The sequence below is a fragment of the Trypanosoma theileri genome (assembly GCF_002087225.1).
Source record: "Trypanosoma theileri isolate Edinburgh chromosome Unknown TM35_Tth_34_V1, whole genome shotgun sequence".
NCBI lineage: Eukaryota > Euglenozoa > Kinetoplastea > Trypanosomatida > Trypanosomatidae > Trypanosoma > Trypanosoma theileri.
The window spans coordinates 298,723-325,529 of record NW_021639876.1 but is presented as its reverse complement, the minus strand read 5'-3'; the positions used below and the strand labels follow the sequence as shown (position 1 = coordinate 325,529).

At 36.3% G+C, this 26,807-nt stretch overlaps 12 protein-coding genes across 12 annotated transcripts; all 12 read right to left on the bottom strand.

The window, feature by feature from the left end:
- Positions 1-181: 181 nt before the first annotated feature.
- On the bottom strand, positions 182-4,909 carry TM35_000342490 (uncharacterized protein; the record flags this gene model as incomplete). The annotated part of the gene is made up of 1 exon (XM_029029147.1): positions 182-4,909. One exon carries the CDS (start codon positions 4,907-4,909, stop codon positions 182-184), a length of 4,728 nt encoding a protein of 1,575 aa, XP_028879703.1.
- Positions 4,910-5,317: 408 nt separating this feature from the next.
- On the bottom strand, positions 5,318-5,818 carry TM35_000342480 (uncharacterized protein; the record flags this gene model as incomplete). The annotated part of the gene is made up of 1 exon (XM_029029146.1): positions 5,318-5,818. The coding sequence occupies one exon, from the start codon at positions 5,816-5,818 to the stop codon at positions 5,318-5,320; it is 501 nt and encodes a 166-aa protein (XP_028879702.1).
- Positions 5,819-7,038: 1,220 nt separating this feature from the next.
- On the bottom strand, positions 7,039-8,448 carry TM35_000342470 (tRNA (adenine-N(1)-)-methyltransferase non-catalytic subunit; the record flags this gene model as incomplete). The annotated part of the gene is made up of 1 exon (XM_029029145.1): positions 7,039-8,448. One exon carries the CDS (start codon positions 8,446-8,448, stop codon positions 7,039-7,041), a length of 1,410 nt encoding a protein of 469 aa, XP_028879701.1.
- A 364-nt stretch (positions 8,449-8,812) lies between these two features.
- On the bottom strand, positions 8,813-9,529 carry TM35_000342460 (uncharacterized protein; the record flags this gene model as incomplete). The annotated part of the gene is made up of 1 exon (XM_029029144.1): positions 8,813-9,529. The coding sequence occupies one exon, from the start codon at positions 9,527-9,529 to the stop codon at positions 8,813-8,815; it is 717 nt and encodes a 238-aa protein (XP_028879700.1).
- Positions 9,530-9,945: 416 nt separating this feature from the next.
- TM35_000342450 (uncharacterized protein) lies at positions 9,946-15,123 on the bottom strand (the record flags this gene model as incomplete). The annotated part of the gene is made up of 1 exon (XM_029029143.1): positions 9,946-15,123. One exon carries the CDS (start codon positions 15,121-15,123, stop codon positions 9,946-9,948), a length of 5,178 nt encoding a protein of 1,725 aa, XP_028879699.1.
- Positions 15,124-15,459: 336 nt separating this feature from the next.
- Positions 15,460-16,764, bottom strand: TM35_000342440 (uncharacterized protein; the record flags this gene model as incomplete). The annotated part of the gene is made up of 1 exon (XM_029029142.1): positions 15,460-16,764. One exon carries the CDS (start codon positions 16,762-16,764, stop codon positions 15,460-15,462), a length of 1,305 nt encoding a protein of 434 aa, XP_028879698.1.
- Positions 16,765-18,284: 1,520 nt separating this feature from the next.
- Positions 18,285-18,797, bottom strand: TM35_000342430 (uncharacterized protein; the record flags this gene model as incomplete). The annotated part of the gene is made up of 1 exon (XM_029029141.1): positions 18,285-18,797. One exon carries the CDS (start codon positions 18,795-18,797, stop codon positions 18,285-18,287), a length of 513 nt encoding a protein of 170 aa, XP_028879697.1.
- Positions 18,798-19,383: 586 nt separating this feature from the next.
- Positions 19,384-19,749, bottom strand: TM35_000342420 (kinetoplast DNA-associated protein; the record flags this gene model as incomplete). The annotated part of the gene is made up of 1 exon (XM_029029140.1): positions 19,384-19,749. One exon carries the CDS (start codon positions 19,747-19,749, stop codon positions 19,384-19,386), a length of 366 nt encoding a protein of 121 aa, XP_028879696.1.
- Positions 19,750-20,287: 538 nt separating this feature from the next.
- TM35_000342410 (kinetoplast DNA-associated protein) lies at positions 20,288-20,677 on the bottom strand (the record flags this gene model as incomplete). Its single annotated transcript, XM_029029139.1, has 1 exon — positions 20,288-20,677. The coding sequence occupies one exon, from the start codon at positions 20,675-20,677 to the stop codon at positions 20,288-20,290; it is 390 nt and encodes a 129-aa protein (XP_028879695.1).
- Positions 20,678-21,225: 548 nt separating this feature from the next.
- On the bottom strand, positions 21,226-22,032 carry TM35_000342400 (uncharacterized protein; the record flags this gene model as incomplete). The annotated part of the gene is made up of 1 exon (XM_029029138.1): positions 21,226-22,032. The coding sequence occupies one exon, from the start codon at positions 22,030-22,032 to the stop codon at positions 21,226-21,228; it is 807 nt and encodes a 268-aa protein (XP_028879694.1).
- A 705-nt stretch (positions 22,033-22,737) lies between these two features.
- On the bottom strand, positions 22,738-23,097 carry TM35_000342390 (kinetoplast DNA-associated protein; the record flags this gene model as incomplete). The annotated part of the gene is made up of 1 exon (XM_029029137.1): positions 22,738-23,097. One exon carries the CDS (start codon positions 23,095-23,097, stop codon positions 22,738-22,740), a length of 360 nt encoding a protein of 119 aa, XP_028879693.1.
- A 2,064-nt stretch (positions 23,098-25,161) lies between these two features.
- TM35_000342380 (uncharacterized protein) lies at positions 25,162-26,397 on the bottom strand (the record flags this gene model as incomplete). Its single annotated transcript, XM_029029136.1, has 1 exon — positions 25,162-26,397. One exon carries the CDS (start codon positions 26,395-26,397, stop codon positions 25,162-25,164), a length of 1,236 nt encoding a protein of 411 aa, XP_028879692.1.
- Positions 26,398-26,807: the final 410 nt, after the last annotated feature.

Sequence of the window (26,807 nt, the reverse complement as noted above, 5' to 3'; positions counted from 1 at the left end):
AAAACACAAAACAAATTGATAAATTAACTAAGAATATAAAAAGAAAAAAAAAAAAGAACAATAATTTTAATATAGAGACAAAAATAAAAATATCCAACAGCAACAACAACATAGAAATAACAATAATAATAATAAAAAAAACAGAAATAAAAAAAAAATGCAATTTTATTCATTCAACTCATTAGTCTTGAAACACAGCAGCCAGACGTGTTGCCACCGAAGGCAGTTCATCCGCAAAACGACGCAGATCAGATCCCAGCGTCGGTTTACCCTCAGCAGCCACACGTGCTAATGTAAGTAAATTCTCATTAAAATCCACTAACTGTTCAGAATCTCGTGGAAGTTGTAGTCGTTCCCAAACTTTTCGCTCCACTACACGAAATAATGGAAGTGTATACCATTTCGAACAAGCCACCAGTTTATACTCCAAAGGTAATGACTCTGTATGAACTTCATCCTTCTTCTCCTTCTCCTCCATATCTCCTGAGAGATCCGCATCTCTTCTTATACCATTATCTGAATGAATCCACAGACGACAATCATCAGACATGGCACTATCCATACTTTGAAGTTTTAATGCAATACGTTGTAATTCCGAACGATTTTCTTTAGGTGTATTCTTCTTAACATTCGTATAATATCTAAAACAACAGGTAATAATAATTTTAAAGTCTATTGCAGCTATACGAGCAGCTAAATGTCGATTTTTTATTCCATTTAAAAGTCTTTTTAACTCATTTCCAGGAAAAAGTTGTCTTGCAGCAGCATCAAAAAGGATAAGTTGAGGCATATCACGAATAAATTCTGTTAATCCTAATGATTTCGATAAACTTTCTGCTAAATGAAAAGATTTCTCTGTATGGGAATTCATTAGATCTATAAAGACCATATAATTTAAAAGTGTACTACGTGCTTTCATTCTGGATTCCATAACTTTATCTCCTAAAGTCGACTCACTAGAATGATGATGATGATGATGATAATCTGGTAAGAGAGAAAACATAATAACTCTCTTTTCAAACATCGAATCCCATGGAATGGAAAGTGGTTGAGAAGGCAATAAAGATAAGTTGGATGCTCGAGATCCTGTTTCTGTAAAGGCAAAAAACATAATTGTTTTAACAAATGAACGGGCTTCTTGAATACGTCGTAGTAATATTTCAGGTCTATTAGAAAGTAAATCCATAAACTTCTTTAGTTGATTACGAATCATAACAGGAATAAGTGAAAAAACAGCATCATCATCCTGTGATAATAATTTTTGTATAATCTCTATAATTTTCCCACATTCATAATTATCAGGAGATCCTATAAGTTGATGACAGATAATTTGAATAAAATCCAAAACTTCATAACAACTATTAAAATAATCACGTGTCGAACGACTTCCTTTTGGATGTTGTATAGAACTCGTTACAGAGATATCACCTCCTTCAAAAAGATTCGCATCTGGAATAGTATTATTCTGCAAAAATGAAAGTGTCTTATCTCTAAGTGGAACTAATTCTCGTTCAAGTACTATTATACATGATATCAATATAATAGATAAACCTGCTAATTGTGGTGGAGTTAATGAAGGATGAATAGATTTACCATCTTCATTCTCTCTCTTAAAATCATCTACAAAAGTAAGGCATGGTTGTATTACAAAAGATTTAAAAGTATTATGATTCCACGTACCATCATCATACCAAGGAGTTTTCTGACTCCAATTAAGATCCTTTTCTTTTCCTTCTTCTTCTTCTTCTCTTTCTCGTATAGAAAGTAATTTTAATAATACCACCATATCCACTCCAGCCAAGGATTTCTTAAGTTCATCATTTCCCATAACGTTTTCAGAAAAAATAGAAGCCAGAGAAGTATCAAAGAGTCTAAAAAACCATATATTTAGAGTATCACCTCCCCCATCAGAAAGACGTAATTCACCCAATCGCAACTTTTTAAATCTATGTTTAATAGAAATAGATGTATATCGTGTAATATGACTCTCACATTGATTAAAAAGAGTACGTAATAATAAAAGTTGCTGAAGTAAATGGGAACAATGTTTGTGATAACTCTGACCAATAGGTTTAACGAGTTGACGGATAATAATACAGAGAATCATTAATAATAAAGATGCTTCTGTACGTTTATAATGATGAGGCGTCATATTTGTTAAAAACGTAATTTGTTCAATTCCACTAAGAAAGGCAGCATCACTACACGTTTTTAATAAAAAAACTAAATGTAATAAAGGAGCATTACAAATTAATGTTGGTGTATATACAAAGGAATGAGAAAGCCAACATAATGCAACAATCCCAACATCCAAAGTTTGAAATCCTAATGCACTAAATACTTCTAATTGCTGTAATAAACAACCAATTCCACGTCCAGATCCAAAGAAAACATCTCCAATTTCAGCCCAAATATTACGTGTCACTTCACTATGTTGATCATATTCTCGTACCACATCACGTAAAAACTCCAATTTGTAACCACAACAATGAAAAAAAGATAAAAACTCTTCAAGAGGAATAGGAGAAAGTTTTCCATCTTTTTCATTTAATGTGGAATTAATATGTATTTTTAAATATCGTTGAATAGAGGTTAATACATCACCAAGTTGAGAGGAAATAGATACAGAATTATCCGATAAAAAGGCTTCTCCTGCTACTTGTACGGCTTGTTCTAGTAAACCATTAACTTTTCCATCTTCTTTTGAAAATAAAGGCATCATATAATAAGAAGATAAGGATGAACCAGATGATAAAGAAAGTTGTTGTTGTTGTTGTTGTTGTAGTAATTGTTGTTGTTGTGTTTCATCATCATTGGATCTCATCATGAGTGCACGACGATAATTCGTTACACAAGCAAGTCGTAATTCTACAAAATTAAGAGATTGAGCAGATGTTAAATTACGTGGTATACTTTCTGCTGTTATTCTCACATTTTTAGGAAGACATCGATCATCTGAAACTCCAGGAGAGAAATGCGTTTTGATATTATTTTCCAATCCCTTCATCTGAGAGTAATATTTATCAAAAAGATTATTATCTGTAATAGGAATAGGAAGTGAAAGATTAAATACTTTCTTTATAATATCACATGGCATCATAGGAGAATTTTTTTCTCGTTTCTTTCTAGAAGGTAATGGTGGTTCATACATAGAATCATGAAAACTAACGGAAGAAACAAGATTTCCCACTCCTTCATCATTATTATTCAATCCCACTCGTAATTGCATCACATGACGAGTAGGTGTTAACAGTAAAACTGAGAAATAAGAAGAAGATAAGGAAGAAGAGTCTGGACGAAGTAAAATAGATCCTTCTGGAATATGTCGTGCGGCCACTCGTTGACCTAATCGTAAGGAATACACTTCAATAGCATGTCGAAGAGGAAGATGAATAACAAGTAATAACATTCGTTTTCCACCAATAGTAGTTAAATGCCATTGAAACTCTGCAGCTCGACATCCTTTCATCACACGCCACATTGCTCCTCCCATTAAATCATATAAATAGATTCGTCCAGCCATTTCACTATAACAAGCAGCCCATTGAGAAGTAGGATCTACTTGAACCATACTAAATACTAAATCAGCTTCAAAGAAAGCATCTTTTGCAAGTTGTGGTTTTTTCGCAAGATGTTTAGGTTTTATCACTACTTCAGTTTCAGAAGAACCTCTCCATACTTTTTTAGCCATTCCACCAATTACAGAAACTAATGCTTTAACGGTTTGTCGTGTAGAAAACGCCGCACGTGTATTTTCAAATGTATACATAGAAAGTGCAGGAGTTTCTCCACATAAAAGCATAGACTCCAAAGCCTTTGGACCATCACGGAGAATAGCCGTCGTATCTCCTTTATTACTAAAAAAGAAAGCCGCATCTCGAATACAACGCTCCACACCAATAAATTCTGTAGAATGCATTGTTTGTAATTCTATAGAAGAATATCCACCAATCTCTGATAATATAAAAACATGTTCTACATGAGATGCAAAGTGTGCAGCCGGACCAGCTGTAGGGAATGAACTAATATTACTATCTGGAGACCACTCTAGTACAAAATAGGGTCGTTTTCCATCAAGACGTTCTTCAGCAACAGTAAGAAATACATCCAGTGCTACTCGATCCAATACAACTACTCGTCCTTTACTATGTACAATATAAATAGAGTGAAGGGTTTCCATAGGCATAGAAGCTGTACTTTGGGCAATATTAGCATTAAGACGAGTTTCTGGTCCAGTAGAATGTACAGCAAAACGAACAACAGATTCATTAACATGACGACTCATTCCTGTATTTCCCTGAGGAGTTTCTACAGGATCTCGTCCAATAGATCCATGATATTGAAATTGTGCTAATGCCATTATTGTTGCTCGAAGTGCATTACATATAAATACAGTTCCAGTAGAAGTTCCAATAAAGAGATGAACATAGAGGGATTCTAGTGTTCGTTTTCTACTTGTCGTTAATTCTTTTCCTCCTTCAAGTTTTCTATAATCACGAACCAGTTCAATACTTGTAATGACACCTTCATCCTCTAGAACCTCTAAAGTTCTAGGAACACGAAATAATGTCCGTAGAAAATCCAAACGTTTTTTCTCTCCTGCTGTCATACTTGATGTTGAACTCACACCATTAGCATTAACAGTACTATTAGCATTACTACTACTACTACTACTACTATTATTACCAATCATATTAGTCGTTGTAGTAGTAGTAGTAGTATTATTATTATTAGTAGCATCATCATCCACAAGAAGTTCCAAAATGCATCGATTACTATCAGTATTTACAGAAGCAATAAGGAAAACGCCTGATGATAACATCAAATAAGTGGGACTTAACCGGGACAATTTAGAAACTGCCTCCGTCTGACGAAGTCTTCCTACATCATGTAATGAAATGGAAGCCATGCGTTTTCTTTGAGCAAACAAATCAACAAAGTAAACAAAACTCTCTCCCCCTTTTTCTCACCTTTGTTCTTCTAATATTAACGTACTTAAAGCGTACTACCAGTATAAATGATGTGATCTCAGTAAAATGTAGAAGAAACAAAAAAAAAAAGAGAGATATATACTTAGTCTCTTTTCTTTTTATAATTGACTCAGGAGAATAAACACAAAAACAAAAAAAAAAAAAAAACACGACCTCCATTACAAAGAATGATCAAATTCTGCAAAAAAAAAAGTACTACGTTCGTTACTCATCCCTTTTCTTTTTTTTTCCCCCCTCTTCACTTGTCAAACGATATAAAATATATATATATATATATATATATATATATATATATATATATTTATTATAAAACGATGTTGATCTCTCTACTTTTTACCATCATCCTTTCCAGAAGGAGTAGGAGTGGAACTTACTTTCTTACTATTGACATCTTGTTTCTGAGTACCCTCAGCATCTTCCCACGTTACCACAGAGTTAAGAACCATATTATTAGGAATATGTAGTAAATGCCCCTCTGCACTGCGCAGATATAAATAACGTGTATCCCAATCCACCACTTGACCCTTCACAACTGTACTCCCACTACCAATAGCCACTCGATTACCCGTACGGAGTGATTTCTGTCCACTTAATGCCACACTCGCAACAAAGTTAGAGCCAAAGTCTTTACATGCAAAACCAATAGTCGCTCCAGTCACTCCAGCAGCCGCAACGAGAGGAGAAGTATCCACTCCAAGTGTGCCAAGCAGTGAAAACGCTACAGTGCCTTGAACCAACAGAGAAGTAACACGACTCGCAACACTGCGTTGACTGGGGTCTGAAACGAGTCCAGTCACAGAATAGAAACGATCAAAAAATCTCTTCATTTCGTGTACCAATTTTACTCTTTCCTATTTGTTTAAAGAGGGAATAAAAAAAAGGAGAGAGAAAAAAAAAAAGTTAACAAATAATAATAATAATAATAATAATAATAATAATAACAATAATAATTAAAAAGAAGAATACACATATATACATATTTCTCAACTCAATTGTTATATAAAGAAGAACAGTGTGGTCCTCCTTAGTATCGGGGGAGTAGGGAAGTAAACGGATACTGTGTGATAGGAGAGAGAAAACAAAATAAATAAAAACAAGAAAACATAATCAACTAAAAGCGACTACATCCAAGATTTTATTTTTTGCTTCTCCTCTATTTGAGTCCCTCTCCCCTTAAATACACACATATATATGTCTTTTTTTTTTCTCTCTCCTTTCCTTTTTCTTCCTTATTCATTTTTTTTTCTTTCTTTCTTTCTCATAGACAGTGGGATTATTATTTGAAATAATGTGCTTCTGCAATTAGTGCACTTAATTAATTGATATATTTCACCCTGTCTGGTTACTGTTCTTTTTTTTTTTCCTTTTCTTTTTTTTTCTTTTTGGTCAAGGTCAAATAGAAAAAAAAGAAAAAAAAAAACTTACTCCTCTCTACAGTCCAGTACTAGCGGCACCTGCGGGCTTGCTGGTCTGTTTGTTTCCTGTGAAGCCTTGTTTAGCTCCTTTGGTGTAGTCCTCGCGGCGGCGGCCGCTGGATCTAAGGAACTGCTGGTACTGCGGGGAATTCACGTCGTAGATCATTTTTGGTTCTTGTTTGCGTACGTAAACAAAGTCTGTAGAGTTCTTTACACTTAATATAAATAGAGTGTAATATCAATAAAAAAAGAAAGAAAAAAAAAGAAAGAAAAAAACAAAGAAAGGGATGTAGTTTAACCAAAGAAGAGAAAACAACAACAACAAGAATAATACGGCATGAGTTTTACACATCTCTCTACACAGAAAAATAAATGTTTATTTATTTGCCATTGAGATGTATATTATCTTCTCTCTTTATTAATGAGAGAGAATCATTGAATTTTCTTTTTTTTTTTTTCTCATTTTGGGTAATTTCCTTTTATTCCCATTTTTTTTTTTTTTTTAATCGGCCTGTTCTGTTCCACACCTCCATAGATTGAGAGAAGGAGATGAAACACACAAAAGAAAGAAAGAAAAATGAAAAGTAGTGTCATTTCTCTTTCTTTCTTTCTTTTTTTATCAACCATTTGGTTCACTCCATAGCCTCCGCCATCATCTTCTCTTTCTCTCCTTTTCCTTTTTCACCTTCTTCTTCCTCACGTACACGCTTGCGTGATGTTTGTCCATTCTCTTCCTTTTCTGTTGATATTGACTGTGGAACTGTCTTCTCCACTTGGACTTGTTCATTGGTTTTGGTATTGCTGTTACTACTGCCTCCATTTGCTTCCACCTTAATGGCGGTTAACACGTATCCACCGGCGGTACTCATATTAACCGTTGGGTGTGTACGGTTTGGAAGGAGTTGATAATGGCGATACCAAGTTTCAGAAATGCATATATTCACACAATGAGTCCGAAGCTTTGCAAAGAGTGCTGTTAAATCTTCCAAATATGGACTGAATACTACCACATGTCCACATAAAGCTAAAAAAGGTAATAGATCATTAAGTGCTTCTTCAGCACCTTCATCATCAACTATAATAAGTGAATCTGCAGGTTTTTCTTTTAACATATTATGTGCATCAATACCCCGTAACCATTGGGATATATTACCATTATCACAATTTCGTTTTTTATTCTTTTCTGCTGCCCTTTCCTCATCTTCTACGGTTTCCACTCCAAGTAGAAAACCTTCATTACGTGGGATAGCTTTCCACATTTCTCTAATACGAGGAAGTCCCATTGCTTGTGCAGGAAACGTATTTGGTTGTGAAACCTTATCCATTAATTGTAGTATTATTCCCTCATCCCCAAGACGTGAAAGTAAAGCAGCCTCCAAGTAACCGTTTGTTTTATCATAAACAAGTACACGACTACCACTGTGTACATCACTGTGATGAAGAATAAGTGCAAGTGTATCTGCACGAAGTCGCATCCAACGTGTTTCTTCTGGTTCAACATCCGAAGGATTAATAGTCGGTAAATGAATCTCTGCAAGTCCATCCGGTGTGACACGTTCTACTTTATATAATGTTCCATGACGTTTTTTTTTCTTACGCAAATATTTCTCTTGTGCGTAGGCAGTCTTTGTATGGAAAGTAGTACTCTTTTCTGCAAGAGAGGTGATAAGCTCATCCACGCCCTTTTCCTCTCGCATAGCTGCAATCTCATCCTTAGAGAGAATTTGACTTCTGTTGTCATCCACAAGGTGACGATTATCACGTACCTCCTCCACTGCCTCTTGTAAGTTTGTGATATCAAGATCGGGATAATCATTCGTGGGAATAAACACACGGCGCTTTGGGTCATATCGAAGGACTTCACCAAAGCGCAGGCCGGCGAGTTTCTCGAGATCGACCGTCCCTGTACTCCCGAGGCGAAGTCGATTGCCCTTCTGCACCACCACCATCCGCTTCATTCCACCGCCTGTTAAGATAACGTAATCTCCAAGAGCAATACGATCATCAGAGATCCGCCCCTCTGCCTTGTTGACACCGGCCATTGTTGATTTATTTTTTTTTTTTTTTTTTTTTTTTTTGGGGGGGGGGCTAGAAGAAAAAACTGGCAAACAAAAAAATACAACAAGAACACGAGGTGTCAACGCTTCATTGAAGTAAACAACAACAAGAATATATATATATATATAAACAGAGAGAGAGAGAGAGAGAGAGAAAGAGAGAAAAAAAGGGGGAGATTAAAAATATTAGTCTGAAATTCTTAAAAATAGACAAATACGATAAAGAACAAGAAAAAAATAATAATAACAATAACAGTAAAAAGAAAGAAAAAAAAAAAAACAAATGATTTGTACACAAACCTGTACATTGAGAAACTCCTCCTCTTTTTTTCCATTTTTTTTTTTTTTTTTACGAGGATAAGGCCTTCTGACACGCCGTACGGCATTCAGCAACGGCATTTGCAAAAATACGTTCATCAATATCATCATCATCATCATCGCTGCTGCTGTTACCTTTCACCTTTTGTAACTCCGTATCTAATGTACTGTATGATGGTAATTTACTTAACGCCGTATCCACCATACTAGTTGGTGAGGGTCCACGAATACAATGTCCATCTATACACAACACTCCTGCAAATCGTCGCTGCAAGATCTTTTCATACGACTTCTTATCACTACAAATGGGATTATCAAGAAGCAGTGGTTCATCCATACCGTCCAGTTGAACTTCCCGCTGCAAAACAAGCCAACGAAGACGTGGAAGTTCCGCTAAAGGCGCTAATGCCGTTTCACTACTTAATTGATTTCCCTCTAGATGCACATGCTCTAATAATAAACAAGTATCAATCCCACTCACATCTTTTATTTCATTCTCCGCCGCCACTAAATGCTGTAGTGTTTGGGCCAGGAGTGCAATACCATCTAAACTCTGCAGTTTATTCCGCGTGAGATCCACGTGTGTGAGGGCGAGACATCGAGTGAAGGCGTTGCCGAGTGCAGAGATGCCAACACCACGTAGTGTGAGTGTGTAGACAACTTCAATATCATACTGCTGTGAGGCCCGCGTAATAGATGCCTCTGTGAGAGTGCCATCCGCCGTTAAATCATCACTCACAGACGGCATTTCCCCAGCAATAAAGAATGCAGAGGCTTTTACAAGGAGGAAAAAATAAGAAAAAGAAAAAAAGAAGGTGGAAATGAAATATACAAATAAGAGTAAAATCAAACAAAGAAAGAAGTAAATCATGAAAAAAAAAAAAAAAATAAATGAAAATAAATTAAATATACAAATATCCGAGGTATTGTTTATGCGGAAATGGTTAAAATTTGTGAGGGAAAGAAAGGGATAAAAAGAAAAAAAAAAAGGAAAAGGAAACATTTTCCTATTCACCTCTCATTATTGCTATTAGTATATCTCCATTGTACTTTAAAAAAAAAAAAAAAAGTATCGCAGATAATCTTAACAAACAAACAAACAGTAACCCCATGTTTCAAAGCAAATATAAGAACACTAAGAAAGAGAGAAAGAAAGTGAAAGAGTTATGTTAAACTTTCTTCCGTTGCTATAATTCTTTTCTTCTCAACATACGCTTTTAGTCTATCAGATTGATAACGTCTTCGCATCACAGTAGCCTTCAAATGCCAAGGTGTTTCCACACTATACTCATCACACAAAAGTTCCACAGAATGACGAAACATTACATTACTTCTTATCGCATCCCGTTGCTCTAATGCCCGCATCACTAAAGTATGTACAGATGCCGTATATCCCATCTCAACAGCAACCGCAAGACGAGCCGCATGGGCAAGTTGAGATAATGACATATTATCTATATGATGTTCAAGCCAATTAAAACACGTAACCGCTAATTTAGAAGGAATAGGAACATCCAAATCCACCACTGCTTGAAGAAGTGTAAGGGCTTGTGTAATATCCAGTCGAGTATCTCGATTACACTGTTCTTCTAATGCGGAAAGTAAACGAAAGACAAGGGCATCATCTTGTAAACCAAAAGTAGCATGACATTGAAGCATTCGAATTAACGTACTTCGTCTACATTGATTAACCATAGAGAGTACACGAGTTCCAATAGCATCTATTAATGATTCCAATGCTTCTGTGAGGGGTAAACCAAGTAAAGCCGATAACACCATTTCAAGATTTTCTTTTGACATTACATCCACAACTTCTGCTAACAGTGGTATCATAAAGGATTCATAACCACGGAATAGTTCAACTTCTGAAGAAATAGCTTTAAAAAGTACACAACGATTGTGAGCATCTGCTTTCTGACAGGCAGATTGAAAAACTTCTACAAAATTAGATTTATGTGTTTTTACAATATGCCAATATTTTAAACGACTTATACACTGTAAAAGTCTTGAAAATTCACTAGATGTCATCTTTTCACAATCTTGAATTAATTCCTCACATATTTCTTGAACTGTACGATTAGACATACTTACACCTCCAATAGTTTCTTTTTGTTCTACCAATGTATTTAATATCAATAAACGATCTTGCAAACAGGCATATCGCTCTTTCATAGAATGTAATAGACGACTAGTAATATTACATTCTGGTAAAACTCCTAAAGAAGTAGTAACAACAGTAGAAACACTATTACTATTATTACTATTACTATAAGAGACTGTTGAACCAGTAGCATCTTCTGCTAGTAATATCACCAACGCTAGTACATTACTTAATGAATATACTGCAGGTGAAGAACAAATCGCTTCATCCACAGAATCACCAGTTTCATTTTCACTTTTTCTTTTATTCTTATTATGACTTTCCTCAACTTCTTTCCGTAATATGGTTTCAAAGAAACCTTCTGTGATGGCCAATCTCACTCTATCATTTAATAATTTATGTCTCTGTAGTAAACGGCAAAGTGTGAGAAGACTTTCAAGATTCGATTGGAGTGGTGGAAGCACTATATTCACAACCCGTTCTGTTAGAGATTCTCCAACGGTACTACGAAGTACATCTGGAAAAGCTGAAAGAAACTCTGTAAGGGATTCCAATGAATTAATATCATCTAATACCAAAAGTTTATCACAACAACGCCGAATAAGACCTTGTTGTCGCTCAAACATTTCAGCATTATTATTATTATTATTATTATTATTATTATTATTAATAAGATTTTCACTATCCATTTCTCTTTGATCTTCTTGTATATACTTTTGTAAAACAACAAGAGTCACATTACGGTCCATCACAGTTACACCTGCCGCTTCCTCTTCCAATTTTCTTAACATTGATTCCAATAAAGGAATAGGAATAGATCCTTTTTGTACAGAGAGAGTAGATAAAAGTCGAGTACACCATTGAAAAGTAAGTTTCGGTAAATGAGCTTCAATCACCATAACATTAATAGACATGGGAAGATTCTTCGCTACACGTACATGATCACTAAGATCTACTGTAAGTGCAATATCATGTTTCTGAAGTTCTTTTATTACCAATGGCTCAGCTTGATGATATTTTCTTGCTAAATAAAAAAGTTCCACTTGAGTAAATTCTTCCAATTGATTTCGTAAACGTAGCATGAGAAAATCTGCAGCAGCAGGAGCTAATAAATTTAGTTTATCTATTAAGAGTAAACCCACATCTTTGGTATGTGCAGCGGAGAGATGCCCAATAAGACGAGTTATCAACTCTTCCATACGAGTTCGTTCCATAAGGAGTACAGTAACTTCCCCATTCTCTTCTCTCTCTATATTATTATTATTATTATTATTATTATTATTCTCTTTTTCATCTTCTTTTTCTTCTTTATTCTTCTCTTTTTCATGGAAACTATTTAAACGATGTAAGAGACGTTGATATCTTTCTTTCTTTGTCAAATAACTCACAGTAAATCGTATGGTATTCGCTACCACAGATGAAATAGAGGAAGGTTTAAAACTTTGATAAACACTATCCCCTAATTCATCTAAACGACGAAGAAATAATTCAAGTGTATAATTGACTATTCGTAAATTAGATAAAAATGCCACTTGACTCTCATGAATAGAAGATGCAGCATGAATAAGAAACTCCATAATAACATTATGAAGAATACGACAATCACAGGCAATCAAAAGATACTCCAATAATTCTATAGAAAAGGGAGATTCAATCACAATATCTAATTTACAACAAAATACAAAATGTCCTGGAGGAGGAAAATGAGTTTTACATCCCGTTCCATCCGCGTGAGCTCCTTCCTTTTCAATCTGAAGAACACGTGTGGATAATTCAGAGGCAAAGGAATCCGGTAATTTCACTCCAGCACGTAACATGGAAATAAATACACGCTCCAACTGTTCATGTGTTGGACAGGCTAATAAATGCATATCACCACCACTACTACTGTTTTCATTTAATGTTGATGAATTATTATTATTATTATTATTATTATTATTATTATTATTATTATTATTATTATTATCTCCTTCTCCTTGTATATTAGTTGTGAGTACTTTATGTTTTCGTGATATACTCATTACATAGTGAAGATAATCATGAATCCATACTGTCATAACTTCTCGAATACGATCTGTAGAGGTACGCCAATCATTTGTAGATAAGAGATAATTAATCGTATTTACAATAAATCGTGTAAAGCTATCGGTATCTTTATTAACACCTTCAATAAATCCTTGACGAAGTCTAAATGGATTAAGTGTTTGTAATTTTAAAAGTTGTGGAACTAATTCAGCATTGTAAACTCCATATTCCATAGCTAATGGAGCTAAAAATGCTACAAAACGTATCATTGAAGATGTTGTTCGTGAACCACTATACTTTAACATATTCTCTACAATCTCTTTACGTTTTTTAATATCGGATATTAATTTTAAAGCTTCTGTTACACTTTGAAGCGTATTCGCCATACTATTACCAGAATCAAGATCTAATGTTTTCTCCATTAATATCATAACAGTATCTGAAATATCTAAATGAGACAATAATGTTGATAACTTGGTTAATAATAAAAGACGTCGTAATGCCAATTTAGCTGTTTGGGGTATATCACTTACACTCCAATCAATATTACTCGTTATTTGTGAAATATATTTCTGGGTAATATCCTTTTCATGAGAAAGACTTGGTTCTGTCATTCGATTAAAGAGTGTCCACAAGATACATTCAATTGTATCATTTAATACCATTTTTACCGGTAATAATAAAGATGAAGAAGAAGATGATGATGATAAAGATAATTCTAATACAGATGTAAACTCTGGAAGAGCGATTGCGATAAAGCGGTAAAGTGTTTCACTGTGAAGATGTACTCCAGCATATCGTATCACCTGCAATGCATCTACTGATGTGAGAGAGTCCATACTAACTGCATTTAAATAAGTGAGAAAACGTGTTTTACTAACATCACTAAAACTAAGAAGATGAGCTACCGATACAGAATCATTCATTGGAAGTGGAATTTGTCTGATAATCATCTTTCGTAGTGCATGAGACTCTTTTGAACGAATATTTGAAATCGTTTGAAATACATTAGGAAGTAAACGTATATCTTCTTGAGAATATTCATTCGGTTTCTTCCGTACACAGAGTAAATAGGATATTAATTCCAATCGATACACTGCAGAACTAAAGGCTATATTTTGTAAAATACTTGCACATTCAGACATGGAAGGAGAACCAGGAATTCCTCCTTTGGGTTTACATAATAATAAAGATGTATTGTGTAATATAGTCTCATCATCTTTACCAGTTGAGATGATAATTAATTCTTTTTCTTCTTTTTCTTCTCTTTCTTCTACTACTACTCGATCTTCTTCATATAATTCTGTTAATTGTTTTGTTATTGGGGTAATATGTCGTAAGAGACGCCGCAGTACAGTGTTTACAAGTACACTATCACTTCCTGATAGAAATGCTTGTCGTCGCTCTTCATTAGCAATAAGTAAAAATGATAAACAAACATCCACAGCTGCTTCTGTATCTAACTGAAAAAGTTTCCCTAAAGCATCTCCTCGTAATTGATGAACGACAGCAAACATTAATGCCGTTGGTATTTTAAGTAGTGTCTTTTCAGTATCACTAAGAAGAAAAGGACTATCCAAACAAGAAAGACGATGTAAACCATAAACACAAGTCATAAGAATAGAAAGAGGTTGAGTTTCTAATTTATCACTTGAAATTGCACGATTAAGGAGTACTGCTATTCTATTCGTAAGCATCTCTACTTGTCTTCGTAGGGAATATTCTTGATCTGTTCTAGTTTCCAAAATCTTCACAGCACTTTCCAAACGACAAAAAAGTACTTCACATACAAAACTACACACAAGAAGAGATTGACCACATGTAAGGGTATCAGAGGATTCTTGAAGCCATTGTAAAACGATTTCATCAACTTCTAATGAAGGATCTTCTTCTTGAATATCACTCGTTAAGGTATTTGATATCTCTTTCTCTGATAATAATATTCCCATCGCAACCTGTTGATGAGCACTACACCAACGAACAATGGCGTCAAATGTTTCTCTCTTTTGTTTTTTATCAGGCATATTATTCGTATTGGATGTCGATGGATTATAAAATGAATGGAAAGCCATAGAGACTTCAGAAAAATCTTTTCTAAAATTGTCATCTGTATATATTTGCCCTGTACGAAGCATGACTGGAGCAAAACGTGATCCACAGAGCAGAAAGGGAATTTTCTTCCCCGATAAGAGAAGAACAGTACGTTTTAGAAGCATCATATTACCTCTTTTTTCTTTTTTTTTTCTTCTTCTTCTCCAGCTCCTTGTTTATTTTTATTTATTTGGTTTCCTCTCTCCTCCCCAGAAACCACACCCAAAGAACTGTAATATTTCATATATATATATATATATGAAATATTTGATTTAAAAAAGAAAAAAGAAAAAGAGAGAAGAGACATAATGTAATGTTTCAGTTAAAATTCCATCATTATAGAGATACATATATAAATACGTGTAGATTTATTTTATATTTTTTCTGTAGATTTTAACCATATATATATATTATACTTGTACCTTTTTTTTTTTCCATCAAACTTCTCTTTAACAATTGATTCACTCGCGTTGCAATGCATTGTACAGTTTCGCTCTGGATGCACTGTGACGATCCAAACGAAGCAGTACTGAATCTAAATCTCGCAGAGTACAATGTGTTAAATCCACATTTCTTATCTTGAGTAAAGGTGTGACCCTATCCTCCTCTTTCTTTCCTTTTTGCGGTTCTTCCTCCTCATCTAAAGCATATACTATAATGCCACTTTCATTATATTTCACAAGAGAAGCCAATTGTTGAAGAAGTCTTTCCATGTCATCATCAAAACGGTTTTGTGCCATCATTTGTTTAATCAAAACTCCCATATTGCATAAAGAACGTGTTTCTCCAAGTACACTCCTCACTAAATCATATGTTGATAAAAGACGTTCTCTTCTTTGTCGTTTCGTTATTTCCTCCTGTTCCTTCGCATCCAATCCTAATGCTTCTCTTCGCATCTGCTCTAATACAGAACGTAATTTCTCTTTTGAAAGAGAAGCACGAAGTTCTGCAGAAAGTTGCGCCAACAACTGTTCATCACTAATACCATCATCATTATCATTATTATTCTCCACATCATTATTGTTTATAGATGAAGATGTCTTTTCCTTTGACATGCCACTATCCGGTAAATTCCTTTTCTTCTCATTATCTTCTTCTCCTACTAATGTGGTGGGATTGGCGCCTTGTAAAAGCAAAGAAACATCTTTTTTCCAATCCTGAGACTTTCCCCATCGTTCTCGCAGAAACGCCACAGACTCTGCAATAGAGGGTACATTCTCACGAAGAAGTTTTAGTTTAACTATCATTCTTGTCAGTGATTCTGTGGGAGTAGCAGGGATAATCTCCTGCATGATCCCACTCTCACTTGGTTGTGGTACACTATTTGAATTCACATTTACCGTAACTTTCAACCAATCACAAAATGCGGCCCCACACTCAATGATATCCGTCAACGTAACTGTAAAGCCACAGTATCGTACAAGAGCTCCCAACCAACGATCATCCACAACTGTGGTAATACTACGGTCACTGTGAGAGACTCGAAGTTGGGCCATTTTTACCATCGTAACAAGAAAAACACTATGAAGAATGGTAGAGAGACGTTCATAAACATTTGTATGATTCCTGCGGGTTGTGGAAACTGGTTTAACAAGATTGTTTTGCACATCACTCACGGGAGCGGCATCCAATAAGGAAGCAATACGTGTTGATACTGTTCCACTCAAACCCTTAACATTCGTAACGGTAGAAGAACTAGAGTTATTTTTCTTTGTAGCTCTTTTATTTTTGGCCACAGAGACTTTTTTACTTGTTTTTGGTGGCATAACACCTCTTTTGTCACTGCTAAAGAGGAAAAAGAAAAATTAAAAATTAAAAACAGAAGAAAAGAGAAAAAATAACATCTAAAATAGTAAAAAAAATAAGGAATTAAATACTTCCTTTATTTAAAAAGGAAAAGAAAAACAAAAAAAAATCATACAAACACAGAGAGTAAATAATAATGTAATTCAGGTAATGTTTCACCTCTTTTTTTTTTTTCCCACTTTGCATTCTTTCTCTTTCATTAGGTTCCGAATTTATCCCATTCGTGAAGGATTTGTTTTTTCTTACAGGTTTTTTTTCTTTTTCTTCTTTCGTTCCTAACCCCATATCCCAGCTTCAATATAACTATCCTACAAGACCTGGCTGGGAAATACCCGTTCGTCTTTTTTTTTTCTTTTTCTTTTTTTTCTTCTTTTTTTTTTTCTTTTATTACAGATATGTGCTGAGCGATACCGTCACAGCATAAGGCACCCGCATAAGCATTAAATCTCAGAATACATAAATGTCTAAATTCCGAAATAAGGAGCCTTGCTGCGGAGAAGAGTTAATATTAAAAGTAATAATGATCAAAAAAAAAAGAAAGAAAAAGGAAAAAAAAATAATAATAATGGGAGTTAACATCCCTCTTTATGTGTGTGTGTTTTTTTTTGTTTTGTTTCCTGAACATTATTTAGGTAAAAGCCAGTTGCAAAATAAAAGTACAATAGCAAACACATACACATATATACATATAGAGACGAAAAAAAAACAAGAAAAAAAAAAAAAAAAAACGCCATGCAGAGAAGCAATGGCAACCCCACACCCCCTCCCCAGAAAAAAAAAAAAAAAGAAAAGAGAGAGAAAGAAATATGAGAAAGTACAAAGTACAGAAACAAAAAAAAAAAACAGATGTTGAAATAAGAAAAAAAAAAAAAAACCTGATTTTCATGGTGATATCAAGAAAATAAATAAAAAAAAAAAAACCGAGTGCCAAGTACAGAAAGAGAAATTTAGAGCAAACACAAAATAGAATCAAAAAGAAAAAAAACCGAAAAAAAAAGAAAAATATCCCAGATTAAGAGAGCAAACACAAAAAAAAAAGCAGCAATCAGTTTTCTTTTTCTTTCTTACATTTCGTTTCATGTCTTTTTAGTAGTAAAAACAGAAGGTAATTCATACAAGAGCTATGGTGAGTCTCTTTTTTTTTTTTTTTTTACCCACTACTAATTCTTGCTTTTCTCTTGACCCCTTCTATTTCTCATTCTTTCCCTTAATCTGAGCACTACTACGCTTTTCTAGTTCGGCTCTTTTTTTTTTTTTTGTTTTTCCTGACAGTCAATCTAGTTCACCCCTAACATCAATCTTTTTTTCTTCTTCTTCTTTTATAACAATCTTTTCTGCTTTTCCCTGTCCTGTCTCACTTCTCCATCCTCCTACTACATCTTTTCTTACTCTATATGAATGAATAGACGATAGTCTATTTTTCCTTGATTTTTTTCTTCCCCCACTTTACCATTCCTTTAAAACCCCAATTATTGGAGTTTTAATGGAAGGTTGGTAGAGGGCTGACAGTGACCTTCTTTACTGCCTTCTTCTTGGCAACCTTCTTTGTCACCTTCTTCATGGCCTTACGAAGTGCCGCTGCCGGCTTTGAGGTCTTTACAGTCTTCGCGGTCTTCTTCCCCACCTTCTTTCCAACCTTCTTACCTCCGCTCTTGGGCTTCTTTCCCTTCATTCCTGTGTGTGCCTTTACGCCGCCCTTGCGCTTTGTGAGCTTGAGGGCTGCGGCGACGCGGTTCTTGACGCCGACGACCTTTCCCGTGGCGCGCCAGAGTTTCGCCGTCTCCCGCATGCTGTGGCGGCCGCGGACTGCCCCGTTTTTGCAGAGGGCGGAGTAAAAGCGGGCGTACGAGTTGGCGCCCGCCGGCTTTCCGGTCTTCGCGACGGTCAACTTCGGGACGGCGGTGAGTTTTGGGGTCGTCATCGATGGACGGACGACTGCCCGTACGGGAGCGCGGCGGGTGGCCACAGCAAACACACGTGTGAGTCGCATCATTTTTTTAGGGTTTGTTGGTTAGCTTGTTGGTAGGTTTGTTTGTTTTCCTTTCTAAAGGATAAAATAGAGAAAAAGAAAGAGAGAAAGGTATAAAATAATAATATAGGGTTTGGAGGAGAAAGGGAAATGAAATCATTTCCCCATATATGTATGTATATATAAAAGTAAGAAGAAGGCGATATGGAGAAAAAAGAAAGAGGATAGTAAATCAACCAACTAGCAGAACGCCTTCTCTTCGTAACGTCTATGAACAATTCCCACCTATATGTGGAGAAAGAAGCAATAAAAATAATACCACCAGAAAAAAAAAAAAAAAACATCATAATATGGCATGATAGCGTACATGAAAAACCAACCCCATACTCAGAACGCTGGTTCACTACGAAATAAATGATGAAAACATACAAATACTCTACACGTTTCAGGAAAGAATATCAAATCTGATTCTACTTGGCACCTACTTTTTTGAAGGACATCTTTTTAATCTAGAAGGTCATTAAACATTATCCTCAGACACCATATAATTCAAACATTGAATGAAAAAAAGAGAAACAAAGATCACAAATCAGACCTCATTATGAATATTTCACTTCTTTTGCGGTTGCTGCTGTTTTTGTTGTTCTTTCCATAGCTTGGCCACTGCAGCAAGTCGTTCCTTGTGAGGAAGCTGACTGTATTTGGGAAGGTTAACTTTCACAAATTGGGCGTACTTGGACGGGGTACGTCGCTTCTTCTCTACAGCCTTTGTCTTTGCTCGACGACGCGATGGCATTGCCTTGGCACGTTTCTCCAATTCCGTGCGTTCTGATGGAGAGAGAGCTTTGTAAAGCTTTGCAGTCATTTTGCCCCGTTGGCCAATAGGGAGACCCTTGAGAGCGGGATTGTTTTTTTGCTCCATCATAAACAAACTGTATGCACCGATGGCAAGACGAGAGCAGCAAAACCGGAACATTATTTCTGTGTTTGTAAATGTAGGTAAAAATTTGGTTTTACCTTTATATAAAGAAAATATTGGAGAATAGTTAGAGAGAAAGAATGTAAAGAAAAATTTATTAGTATAACATCCCAGATCTTTTTTTACGAATACATCTATCCTTAATGCTAAGGTATGATAAAGGCATTAGGGGTGTAATGAAGTTATATATATATATATATTACCAGAATCTATGGTGGGACCATTCCACATGGAAAGTGAAAAAAAAAAAACAGAAAGCAACGCTTTAGAAACATATCCGCAGAACCTTTTTAAAACAGAAGAATGTATCTGTACAAAAAAAAAAAAAAAAAAGAATACTCTTTCTTTTCCTGAATGATTGTTACGGGTATTGGTACATTGAATCCGTTTTGATTCATGGGAAACGTTATTATTATTTTTTTTTTTTAGTTCTTTCTTGTTCTTACTCTATCTTCACTCTACATTTCCGTTAGTGTTCTGTTCCCTTTCGGTTCATTTGATTTGATCTAGAAATTTTTTTTTTGAATAGGTGTTCTCACTTCTTCACCTGCTGCTGTTGTTGTTTCCACAGTTTGGCCACTGCAGCAAGTCGTTCCTTGTGAGGAAGCTGACTGTATTTAGGAAGGTTAACTTTCACAAATTGGGCGTACTTAGACAAAGGACGCCGCTTCTTCTCTGCAGTTTTATCTGCAGTCTTCCCTACAGTTTTCGTCTTTGTCTCCTTCGTTCGACGAGATGATGGCATTGCCTTGGCACGTTTCTCCAATTCCGTGCGTTCTGATGGAGAGAGAGCCTTATACAGCTTTGAAGTCACCTTCCCACGTTGAGCAATGGGGAGACCCTTGAGAGCGGGATTGTTTTTTTGCTCCATCATAAACAAACTGTATGCACCGATGGCAAGACGAGAGCGGCAAAACCGGAGCATTATTTCTGTGTTTGTAAATGTAGGAAAAAGTTTAGTTTTACCTTTATATATAGAAAATATTGGAGAATGGTTAGAGAGAAAGAATGTAAAGAAAAAAAGATCAGAATAACATTCCGAAATTATTTTAAATAGAGGAAATTGAGTAAATATTGTTATTGAAGGTGGTAAAAATAACAACAACGACTAGAAAAAAAAAAAAAAAAACTGATTCTCTCCCATATTCACTCTATTTCTCTCTCTCTCTCTATGTATGTATGTTTGTATGTATGTATATATAATCTATGGTTCGAACATTCCATGTGGAACAATTTAAAAAAGCTACACTAGGCGTAAATTTTTAGAATAGAAACAAGACTAGCCTCTCGGACACATGTGATACGTGGAACACCATAGATACGCTAATTTTAACGTAGACAGGCAACGAACTTTCATAAAAAAAAAAAAGGACTATTTTGTTGTTGTTGTAGTTTATATGGATAATAAGTCGTCGCTAATAATAAATGAGGAGGAGGGGGGTGAAGGGTATAAAAACAAAAATACCTGTAGTATCATTTTTCTTGTTTTTCAGCAACTACAGTATCTACAGGTGTTTCTTCAACTTTTGTCACTTTCTCCTTCATAGATTTCCACTTTTCAGCGATGACTTTCATCCTTTCTTTAATTGGAAGATCTTTTACCTGGGGCATCTGTTCCTTCACAAACACGGCGTAGGGAGATGGTTCTTGTTTTTTTGAAGTTTTCTTCTTTTCAGAATTATCCTTCTTCTTTTTAATTGAAATCTTTTTGGTTGTCACACCTTTACTTTTCGCCTTTATCTTTGACGATCCCTTAGCCTGACTACTTGATGTTCGTTTTTTTACCACCACCTTCTTTGTTTTTGGTTTTCTTGTCGTCTTTGCAAGAAGTGGGGGTTTCACAAGGGCAGACGAACCACCACTGAGTGTAATTCCTTCTGAGCGTTCACGTGCCCGCTGCTCGAGTGCTGCTCTTGTTGACTCTGGCAGGGAGTTAAAGATGGCGAAGAGTTTCCGCTCCCGCACGCTGGGCGATTGAATAGACGCAATAGACGGATTGGACTGCTGTTCTTTAAAGAAGAGTTCATACGGTGTCACTTCCCGCCGCCTTTTGGGCTCAACGGGGGCACTGTGGCCCAATCGCGTCGCCTCCCACGCGGCGGCCCGTCGCTTCAGGGCATCCATATCGCTCGCCCCGAGTTGCCGGAACATTTTTTTGATGATTTTACTCTTCTGAGCGGCGGAGAGTCCGTGGAGACTGCTGTTATTACGCTGCTCCTCACGGAAGAACCGCAACGCCAACTTGCGGGCATTGCAGAGCGGCAACGTAATATGAAGCATCGATCAAGAGAATGTTTACACAATGCTCAAAGAGGACAATATATATATATTTCTTTTTTTTTTTATTCGATTACTTTTATTTTTTATTCTTTTTTTTTTTTTTAAAAAACTTTCGCCCCTCCTTTTAGGGCTTAATACACCGTTGTTTCTTCTGTTATTGGATAAGTGACTCCCTTCTTTTTCCCTTCGCCCCTTCTTTCTTAGGAACAGAACCAAAAAGAAGAAAATAATAATAATAATAATAATAATAATAATAATAATAATAATAATAATAATAAACAAACACAGAAATATAAAGCAAATAATATAGAAAATTCATTCAGAAACAACAAGAAAGAAAAAAAAAAAAAAAACACACAGAGCACACAAAGCACACATCACCATTGAAACAAAAAGGAATCTTTGGAGAGCAATAAGGTAATGTCTTGTATAAAGCACTAGCGCGCGTAAAAAAAAAAAATGAGAAAATAGTGGAAGGCCTAAAAACAAAGCTCAACCATGTCTGTCCAACATACCCACTCTGTATATAAATAAAATGTGGGAATTTGCTCCTTTCTTGCATCTAATGAGAGGATCTCTTTTTGAATATCTCTATATTATCTTAAACACTATCATCATCAAGAGATCATATACAAAATCCTTTTAAACTCCGAATAAAAACGGAAAAAAACACAAAACGCAAATATATAAAAAAGGTTTATATACTTAAACCTTTTTCACCTGCTTTTGTTGTTGTTTCCACAGCTTGGCCACTGCATTAAGTCGTTCTTTATTAGGAAGCTGACTGTATTTAGGAAGGTTAACTTTCACAAATTGGGCGTACTTGGACGGGGTACGTCGCTTCTTCTCTACAGCCTTTGTCTTTGCTCGACGACGCGATGGCATTGCCTTGGCACGTTTCTCCAATTCCGTGCGTTCTGATGGAGAGAGAGCTTTGTAAAGCTTTGCAGTCATTTTGCCCCGTTGGCCAATAGGGAGACCCTTGAGAGCGGGATTGTTTTTTTGCTCCATCATAAACAAACTGTATGCACCGATGGCAAGACGAGAGCAGCAAAACCGGAACATTATTTCTGTGCTTGTAAATATATAAATATATTTTTTTATTTATGTATTTATCTGCTTTAATGTTTGTTCAGAGAACAACAACAACAAAAAAAAACCGAAATAAAAATGGAAGAGAAAAACAATTAAGAGGTGAAAAAAAAGTTATTACATGGTTTTGTAAACACTACAAAGGAAGAAACAACTCGGTAGGACTACTAGAAGTAAAAGAAATATGGAATACATATATCCTTTTTCATTCATGAATGTCGTACAGGAATTCTATCGGGCTCATGTATTGAGTCCTCTCAAATACACAAGATGGTCGAGAGAAAAGAAAAAGGGATGTAAAACAAACTGAAACAAGTAGAGAAGAAAAAAACAAAAAAAGGAATGGACATGAATAAAACTGTCCCTATACATATACATATATATACATATATATATATATATATATATATAGTATCTCTTTGTCTTCAGTTTTACCCTTTGTGTACGCGCAAGAAGTTTTTTTTTATTTCCGTATACATACACTGAGGAAAGAGAAATGGTTAGGGGGATAGATCTGTGCAGAATTTTTTTTTCCCTAATTTTTTTTTATCATGAGGTCTTTTTTTTTTTTTTTTACATTCTTCTCTTTCTTCTTTTTTTGTTAATTTGTATATACATGAGGTCTTTTTTTTTTTTTTTACAGTGTTCACTTTTTTCTTTTTTTTTTTTGCTTTCCCATTTCATTTCCTCTTCCTTCAATGCCTCTTCTCTCGTTTGTTGATTTTGTTTTACTTCCCTTCTTTCGTTTACAGTTACTATATTCCCCCCAATTTTTTTCCTGTTCAATTAAAAACCCACGTGATCTCAATACATAATGTGCTTGACGTTCGCAAAAAACGAACAAAACAAGATGGAAAAGTGTGACGAACATCATCAATAAAGTGGAACAAACCGCAGCTACTTCATTTCAATTTAATGAGGTCGTGCATACAGGAAAAAAAAAAAGAAAAGGGGACGGAACGTACCCTGCAGAAGGATGAAAAGGAAAAATAAAAACGTATGAATGGGATGAAAAATACGAATCAGCGGCCCAATAGAACAAAAAAAAAAAATGACAAAAACGACAAATGAAATGCGAGAGAGCCCAGAAAGATATATATATATATATATATATATATATATATATATGTATACTCAAGCCCAGAGGTAAAACAAATACAAAAAATCAATCAAATTAATCAGAAAAAAAAAACAGAATAAGAGTTTCACTTTCTGACACATTATCAAAACGTATCTGTTCTCTGTTACCGTATACATATATACATATGTATACTTCAACCTTTGAAATATATGGATTGAGATAAATCAATATGATCAATGGCCCATTTTCCCTTTCATTCTCATTTAACCATTCATTTATTTTGTTTTCTCGATTATTATTTTTCTTCACTGACAGAAATAAACAGATGCGCGCACTTATAATTCCCTACCCTATATTTTTCCTATTTTGCTGCTCACTCCAAAAATTCAAATTCATACCAACTGCAGATGTACACACGCAGAAAAAAAAAAAAAGAATGAGCAACAAAAGGTTTTTTTTTTTTTTCTTTTATTTGTTCTTCAACTTCTCTGGCTTATTGATGTTGGTTAATGTTTTCTTCTCAAACCCCGTGCATCTGGGTTAACAATCAATTTGAGAACCTGAAATCTGGCCCAAGCCAAAACCTGTCACAATGTACCCTCATTCTCTTTTTTTTTTTTTTAGTCTTTACTTCCTCCATTTAGTCCTTTTTTTTCTCTTTTTTTCTTGATTTTTGACTTTATCCACAATCCTTTCTTTCATATCTTTACATGATGATATTTTTTCACGTCATTTTTCCACTGTATTTTTTCTTTTTTTTTTTTTTTTTTTTTCTCCCGGTTTGCCCTTTTTTCCGTTTTTTCTTTCCTCTCCTCTCCACCATCAATTATATATTTTTTTTTGCATTTTGTTCATTTTTTTTTTTGTTTTTGTTGCTGGTATTGTTCCTTCTTCGAAAGGTCTCCACCTACCTTTTCATTCCTACCGATGTTACTTTTTTTTTTTTTTTGCTTTTCCTAGTAGATATTTCGGGTACCGTGCTTCGGGGCATACATGCCTGGGGCACGTCCGCCGCGTGGCTCAACGGAGTCGGACTTGGAGACGAAGAGCATACCAGACTCCACTTTCCCCTGGGGTTGGCGTGAAGCGGCATCCGCTTGTGCACGTGGCTTTTCTTGAGCTGCCTTCTCTGCTGCTGCCCTTTCTGCTGCTGCCTTCTCTGCAGCTTGCTGGCGAGCCTTCAGCTGGGCGCGACCATCATCATAGCTCAGCAGATCGCTTGGGCGGTACGGCTTTGGCGGCTTCTGGGTCTCTGGTGTGGTATCAAAGATGTTTGCACCTCCAGTGCGCCTTGGGGCGCTTGCTCCGGGGTTCTTGCGGTGCACGGGCTCTGCATCCTCAGTTCCGCGACCTGTACCAAAAATATCGTGAGTCTCATTTGCATGAGTCTTCACGCGTGCGATGGTGGGACGCGGGCGTGGTGGAATAGGAGCTGGGGTGAATTGGCGTGGGCCTTTCACGACCTTGCGCTCCACCTCATGGAGTTGTTCACGAGTATACTGTCCGAGGTTGAGCACATCAACGGACTCATTAGCGCGGTTGCGGTGGAAGCGTGAGCGTGGGCCAGTGGTCTCCTCGTTTGCATCTGTTGGAAGCACTCGGGCGATAATATCGCCGCTGGAGTGCGACTTAAAGCGGCGTCTGCCGGTTTGGTGCGGGGGTTCAACGTACTGCGGTGGGAGTTCCGGTTCGCTGTACGGCGCCATCGTTGATGGTGGCGGTGCGTGTCCCGACGCCCGCAGCTTGCGGGGCTTCGCCTCCTCCGTCTTGACGCTGCAGCAGAGACCCTCGAGGTTGTCCTTCGGGCCGCGGTGGCGTCCGTGGTGGTGTCGCGCCTCCTCGTCGTCCTCTCCACGGCCGAGGATCCACTCCTCCGTGAGCGCCTTGCCGACCGTCGATACATTGCGGTCCTCGTAGCGACGCACGCCGTGCTTCACGTGGCCGGGCTCCTTTGGACCGGCGAGGAACTCCGACGGACTGTGCTCCAGCACCTTGCGGGATTGCTGCGGGGCCTCCTGCTGGGCCGGGGGCTTGCCAGCGAAATATCCGGCAACGCCAGCACCACGGTTGTGGGCAGCCGCACGCTGGCGGTGTGAAGGCTCAGTATTGACCTTCGGTGGTGGTGGAGGGTTGTTAGAGGCCAGGACACGCTCCTGTGCCGTGGTTGGGCGTTCTACCGCAGCAGCAGCCATTTTCTTGCTTCTTTTCTTACCTGATTGAATTCTACAGTAGTATTGATAAACAAAGGATAAAAAAAAAAGAATAAAAAAAAAAAAAATACACAGTAGATACCATATACAACAGTGGAAAACAAACATTACTTTTACTTCAACAGTTAAGCCCATTACAGAATAGGTAAAAAAAAAAAAAAAAACGATTAAATAAAGGATTAAATAAAGGATTATTGACACAGATCCAAAGAAAAACAGGGAAAAATGAGACGCTTCTCATACTATTGGATATCCCTGTTTCTCCGGAAACAGATGAGGAGTAACACCCGGAGCAAAAAAACCGGAAAGTGCATCCAGAGAGTTCCCGTTATGTTAAAGAAATGAGAGGAAACCACACACATATATGCGCATTTAATGACCAAGGCAAGAGA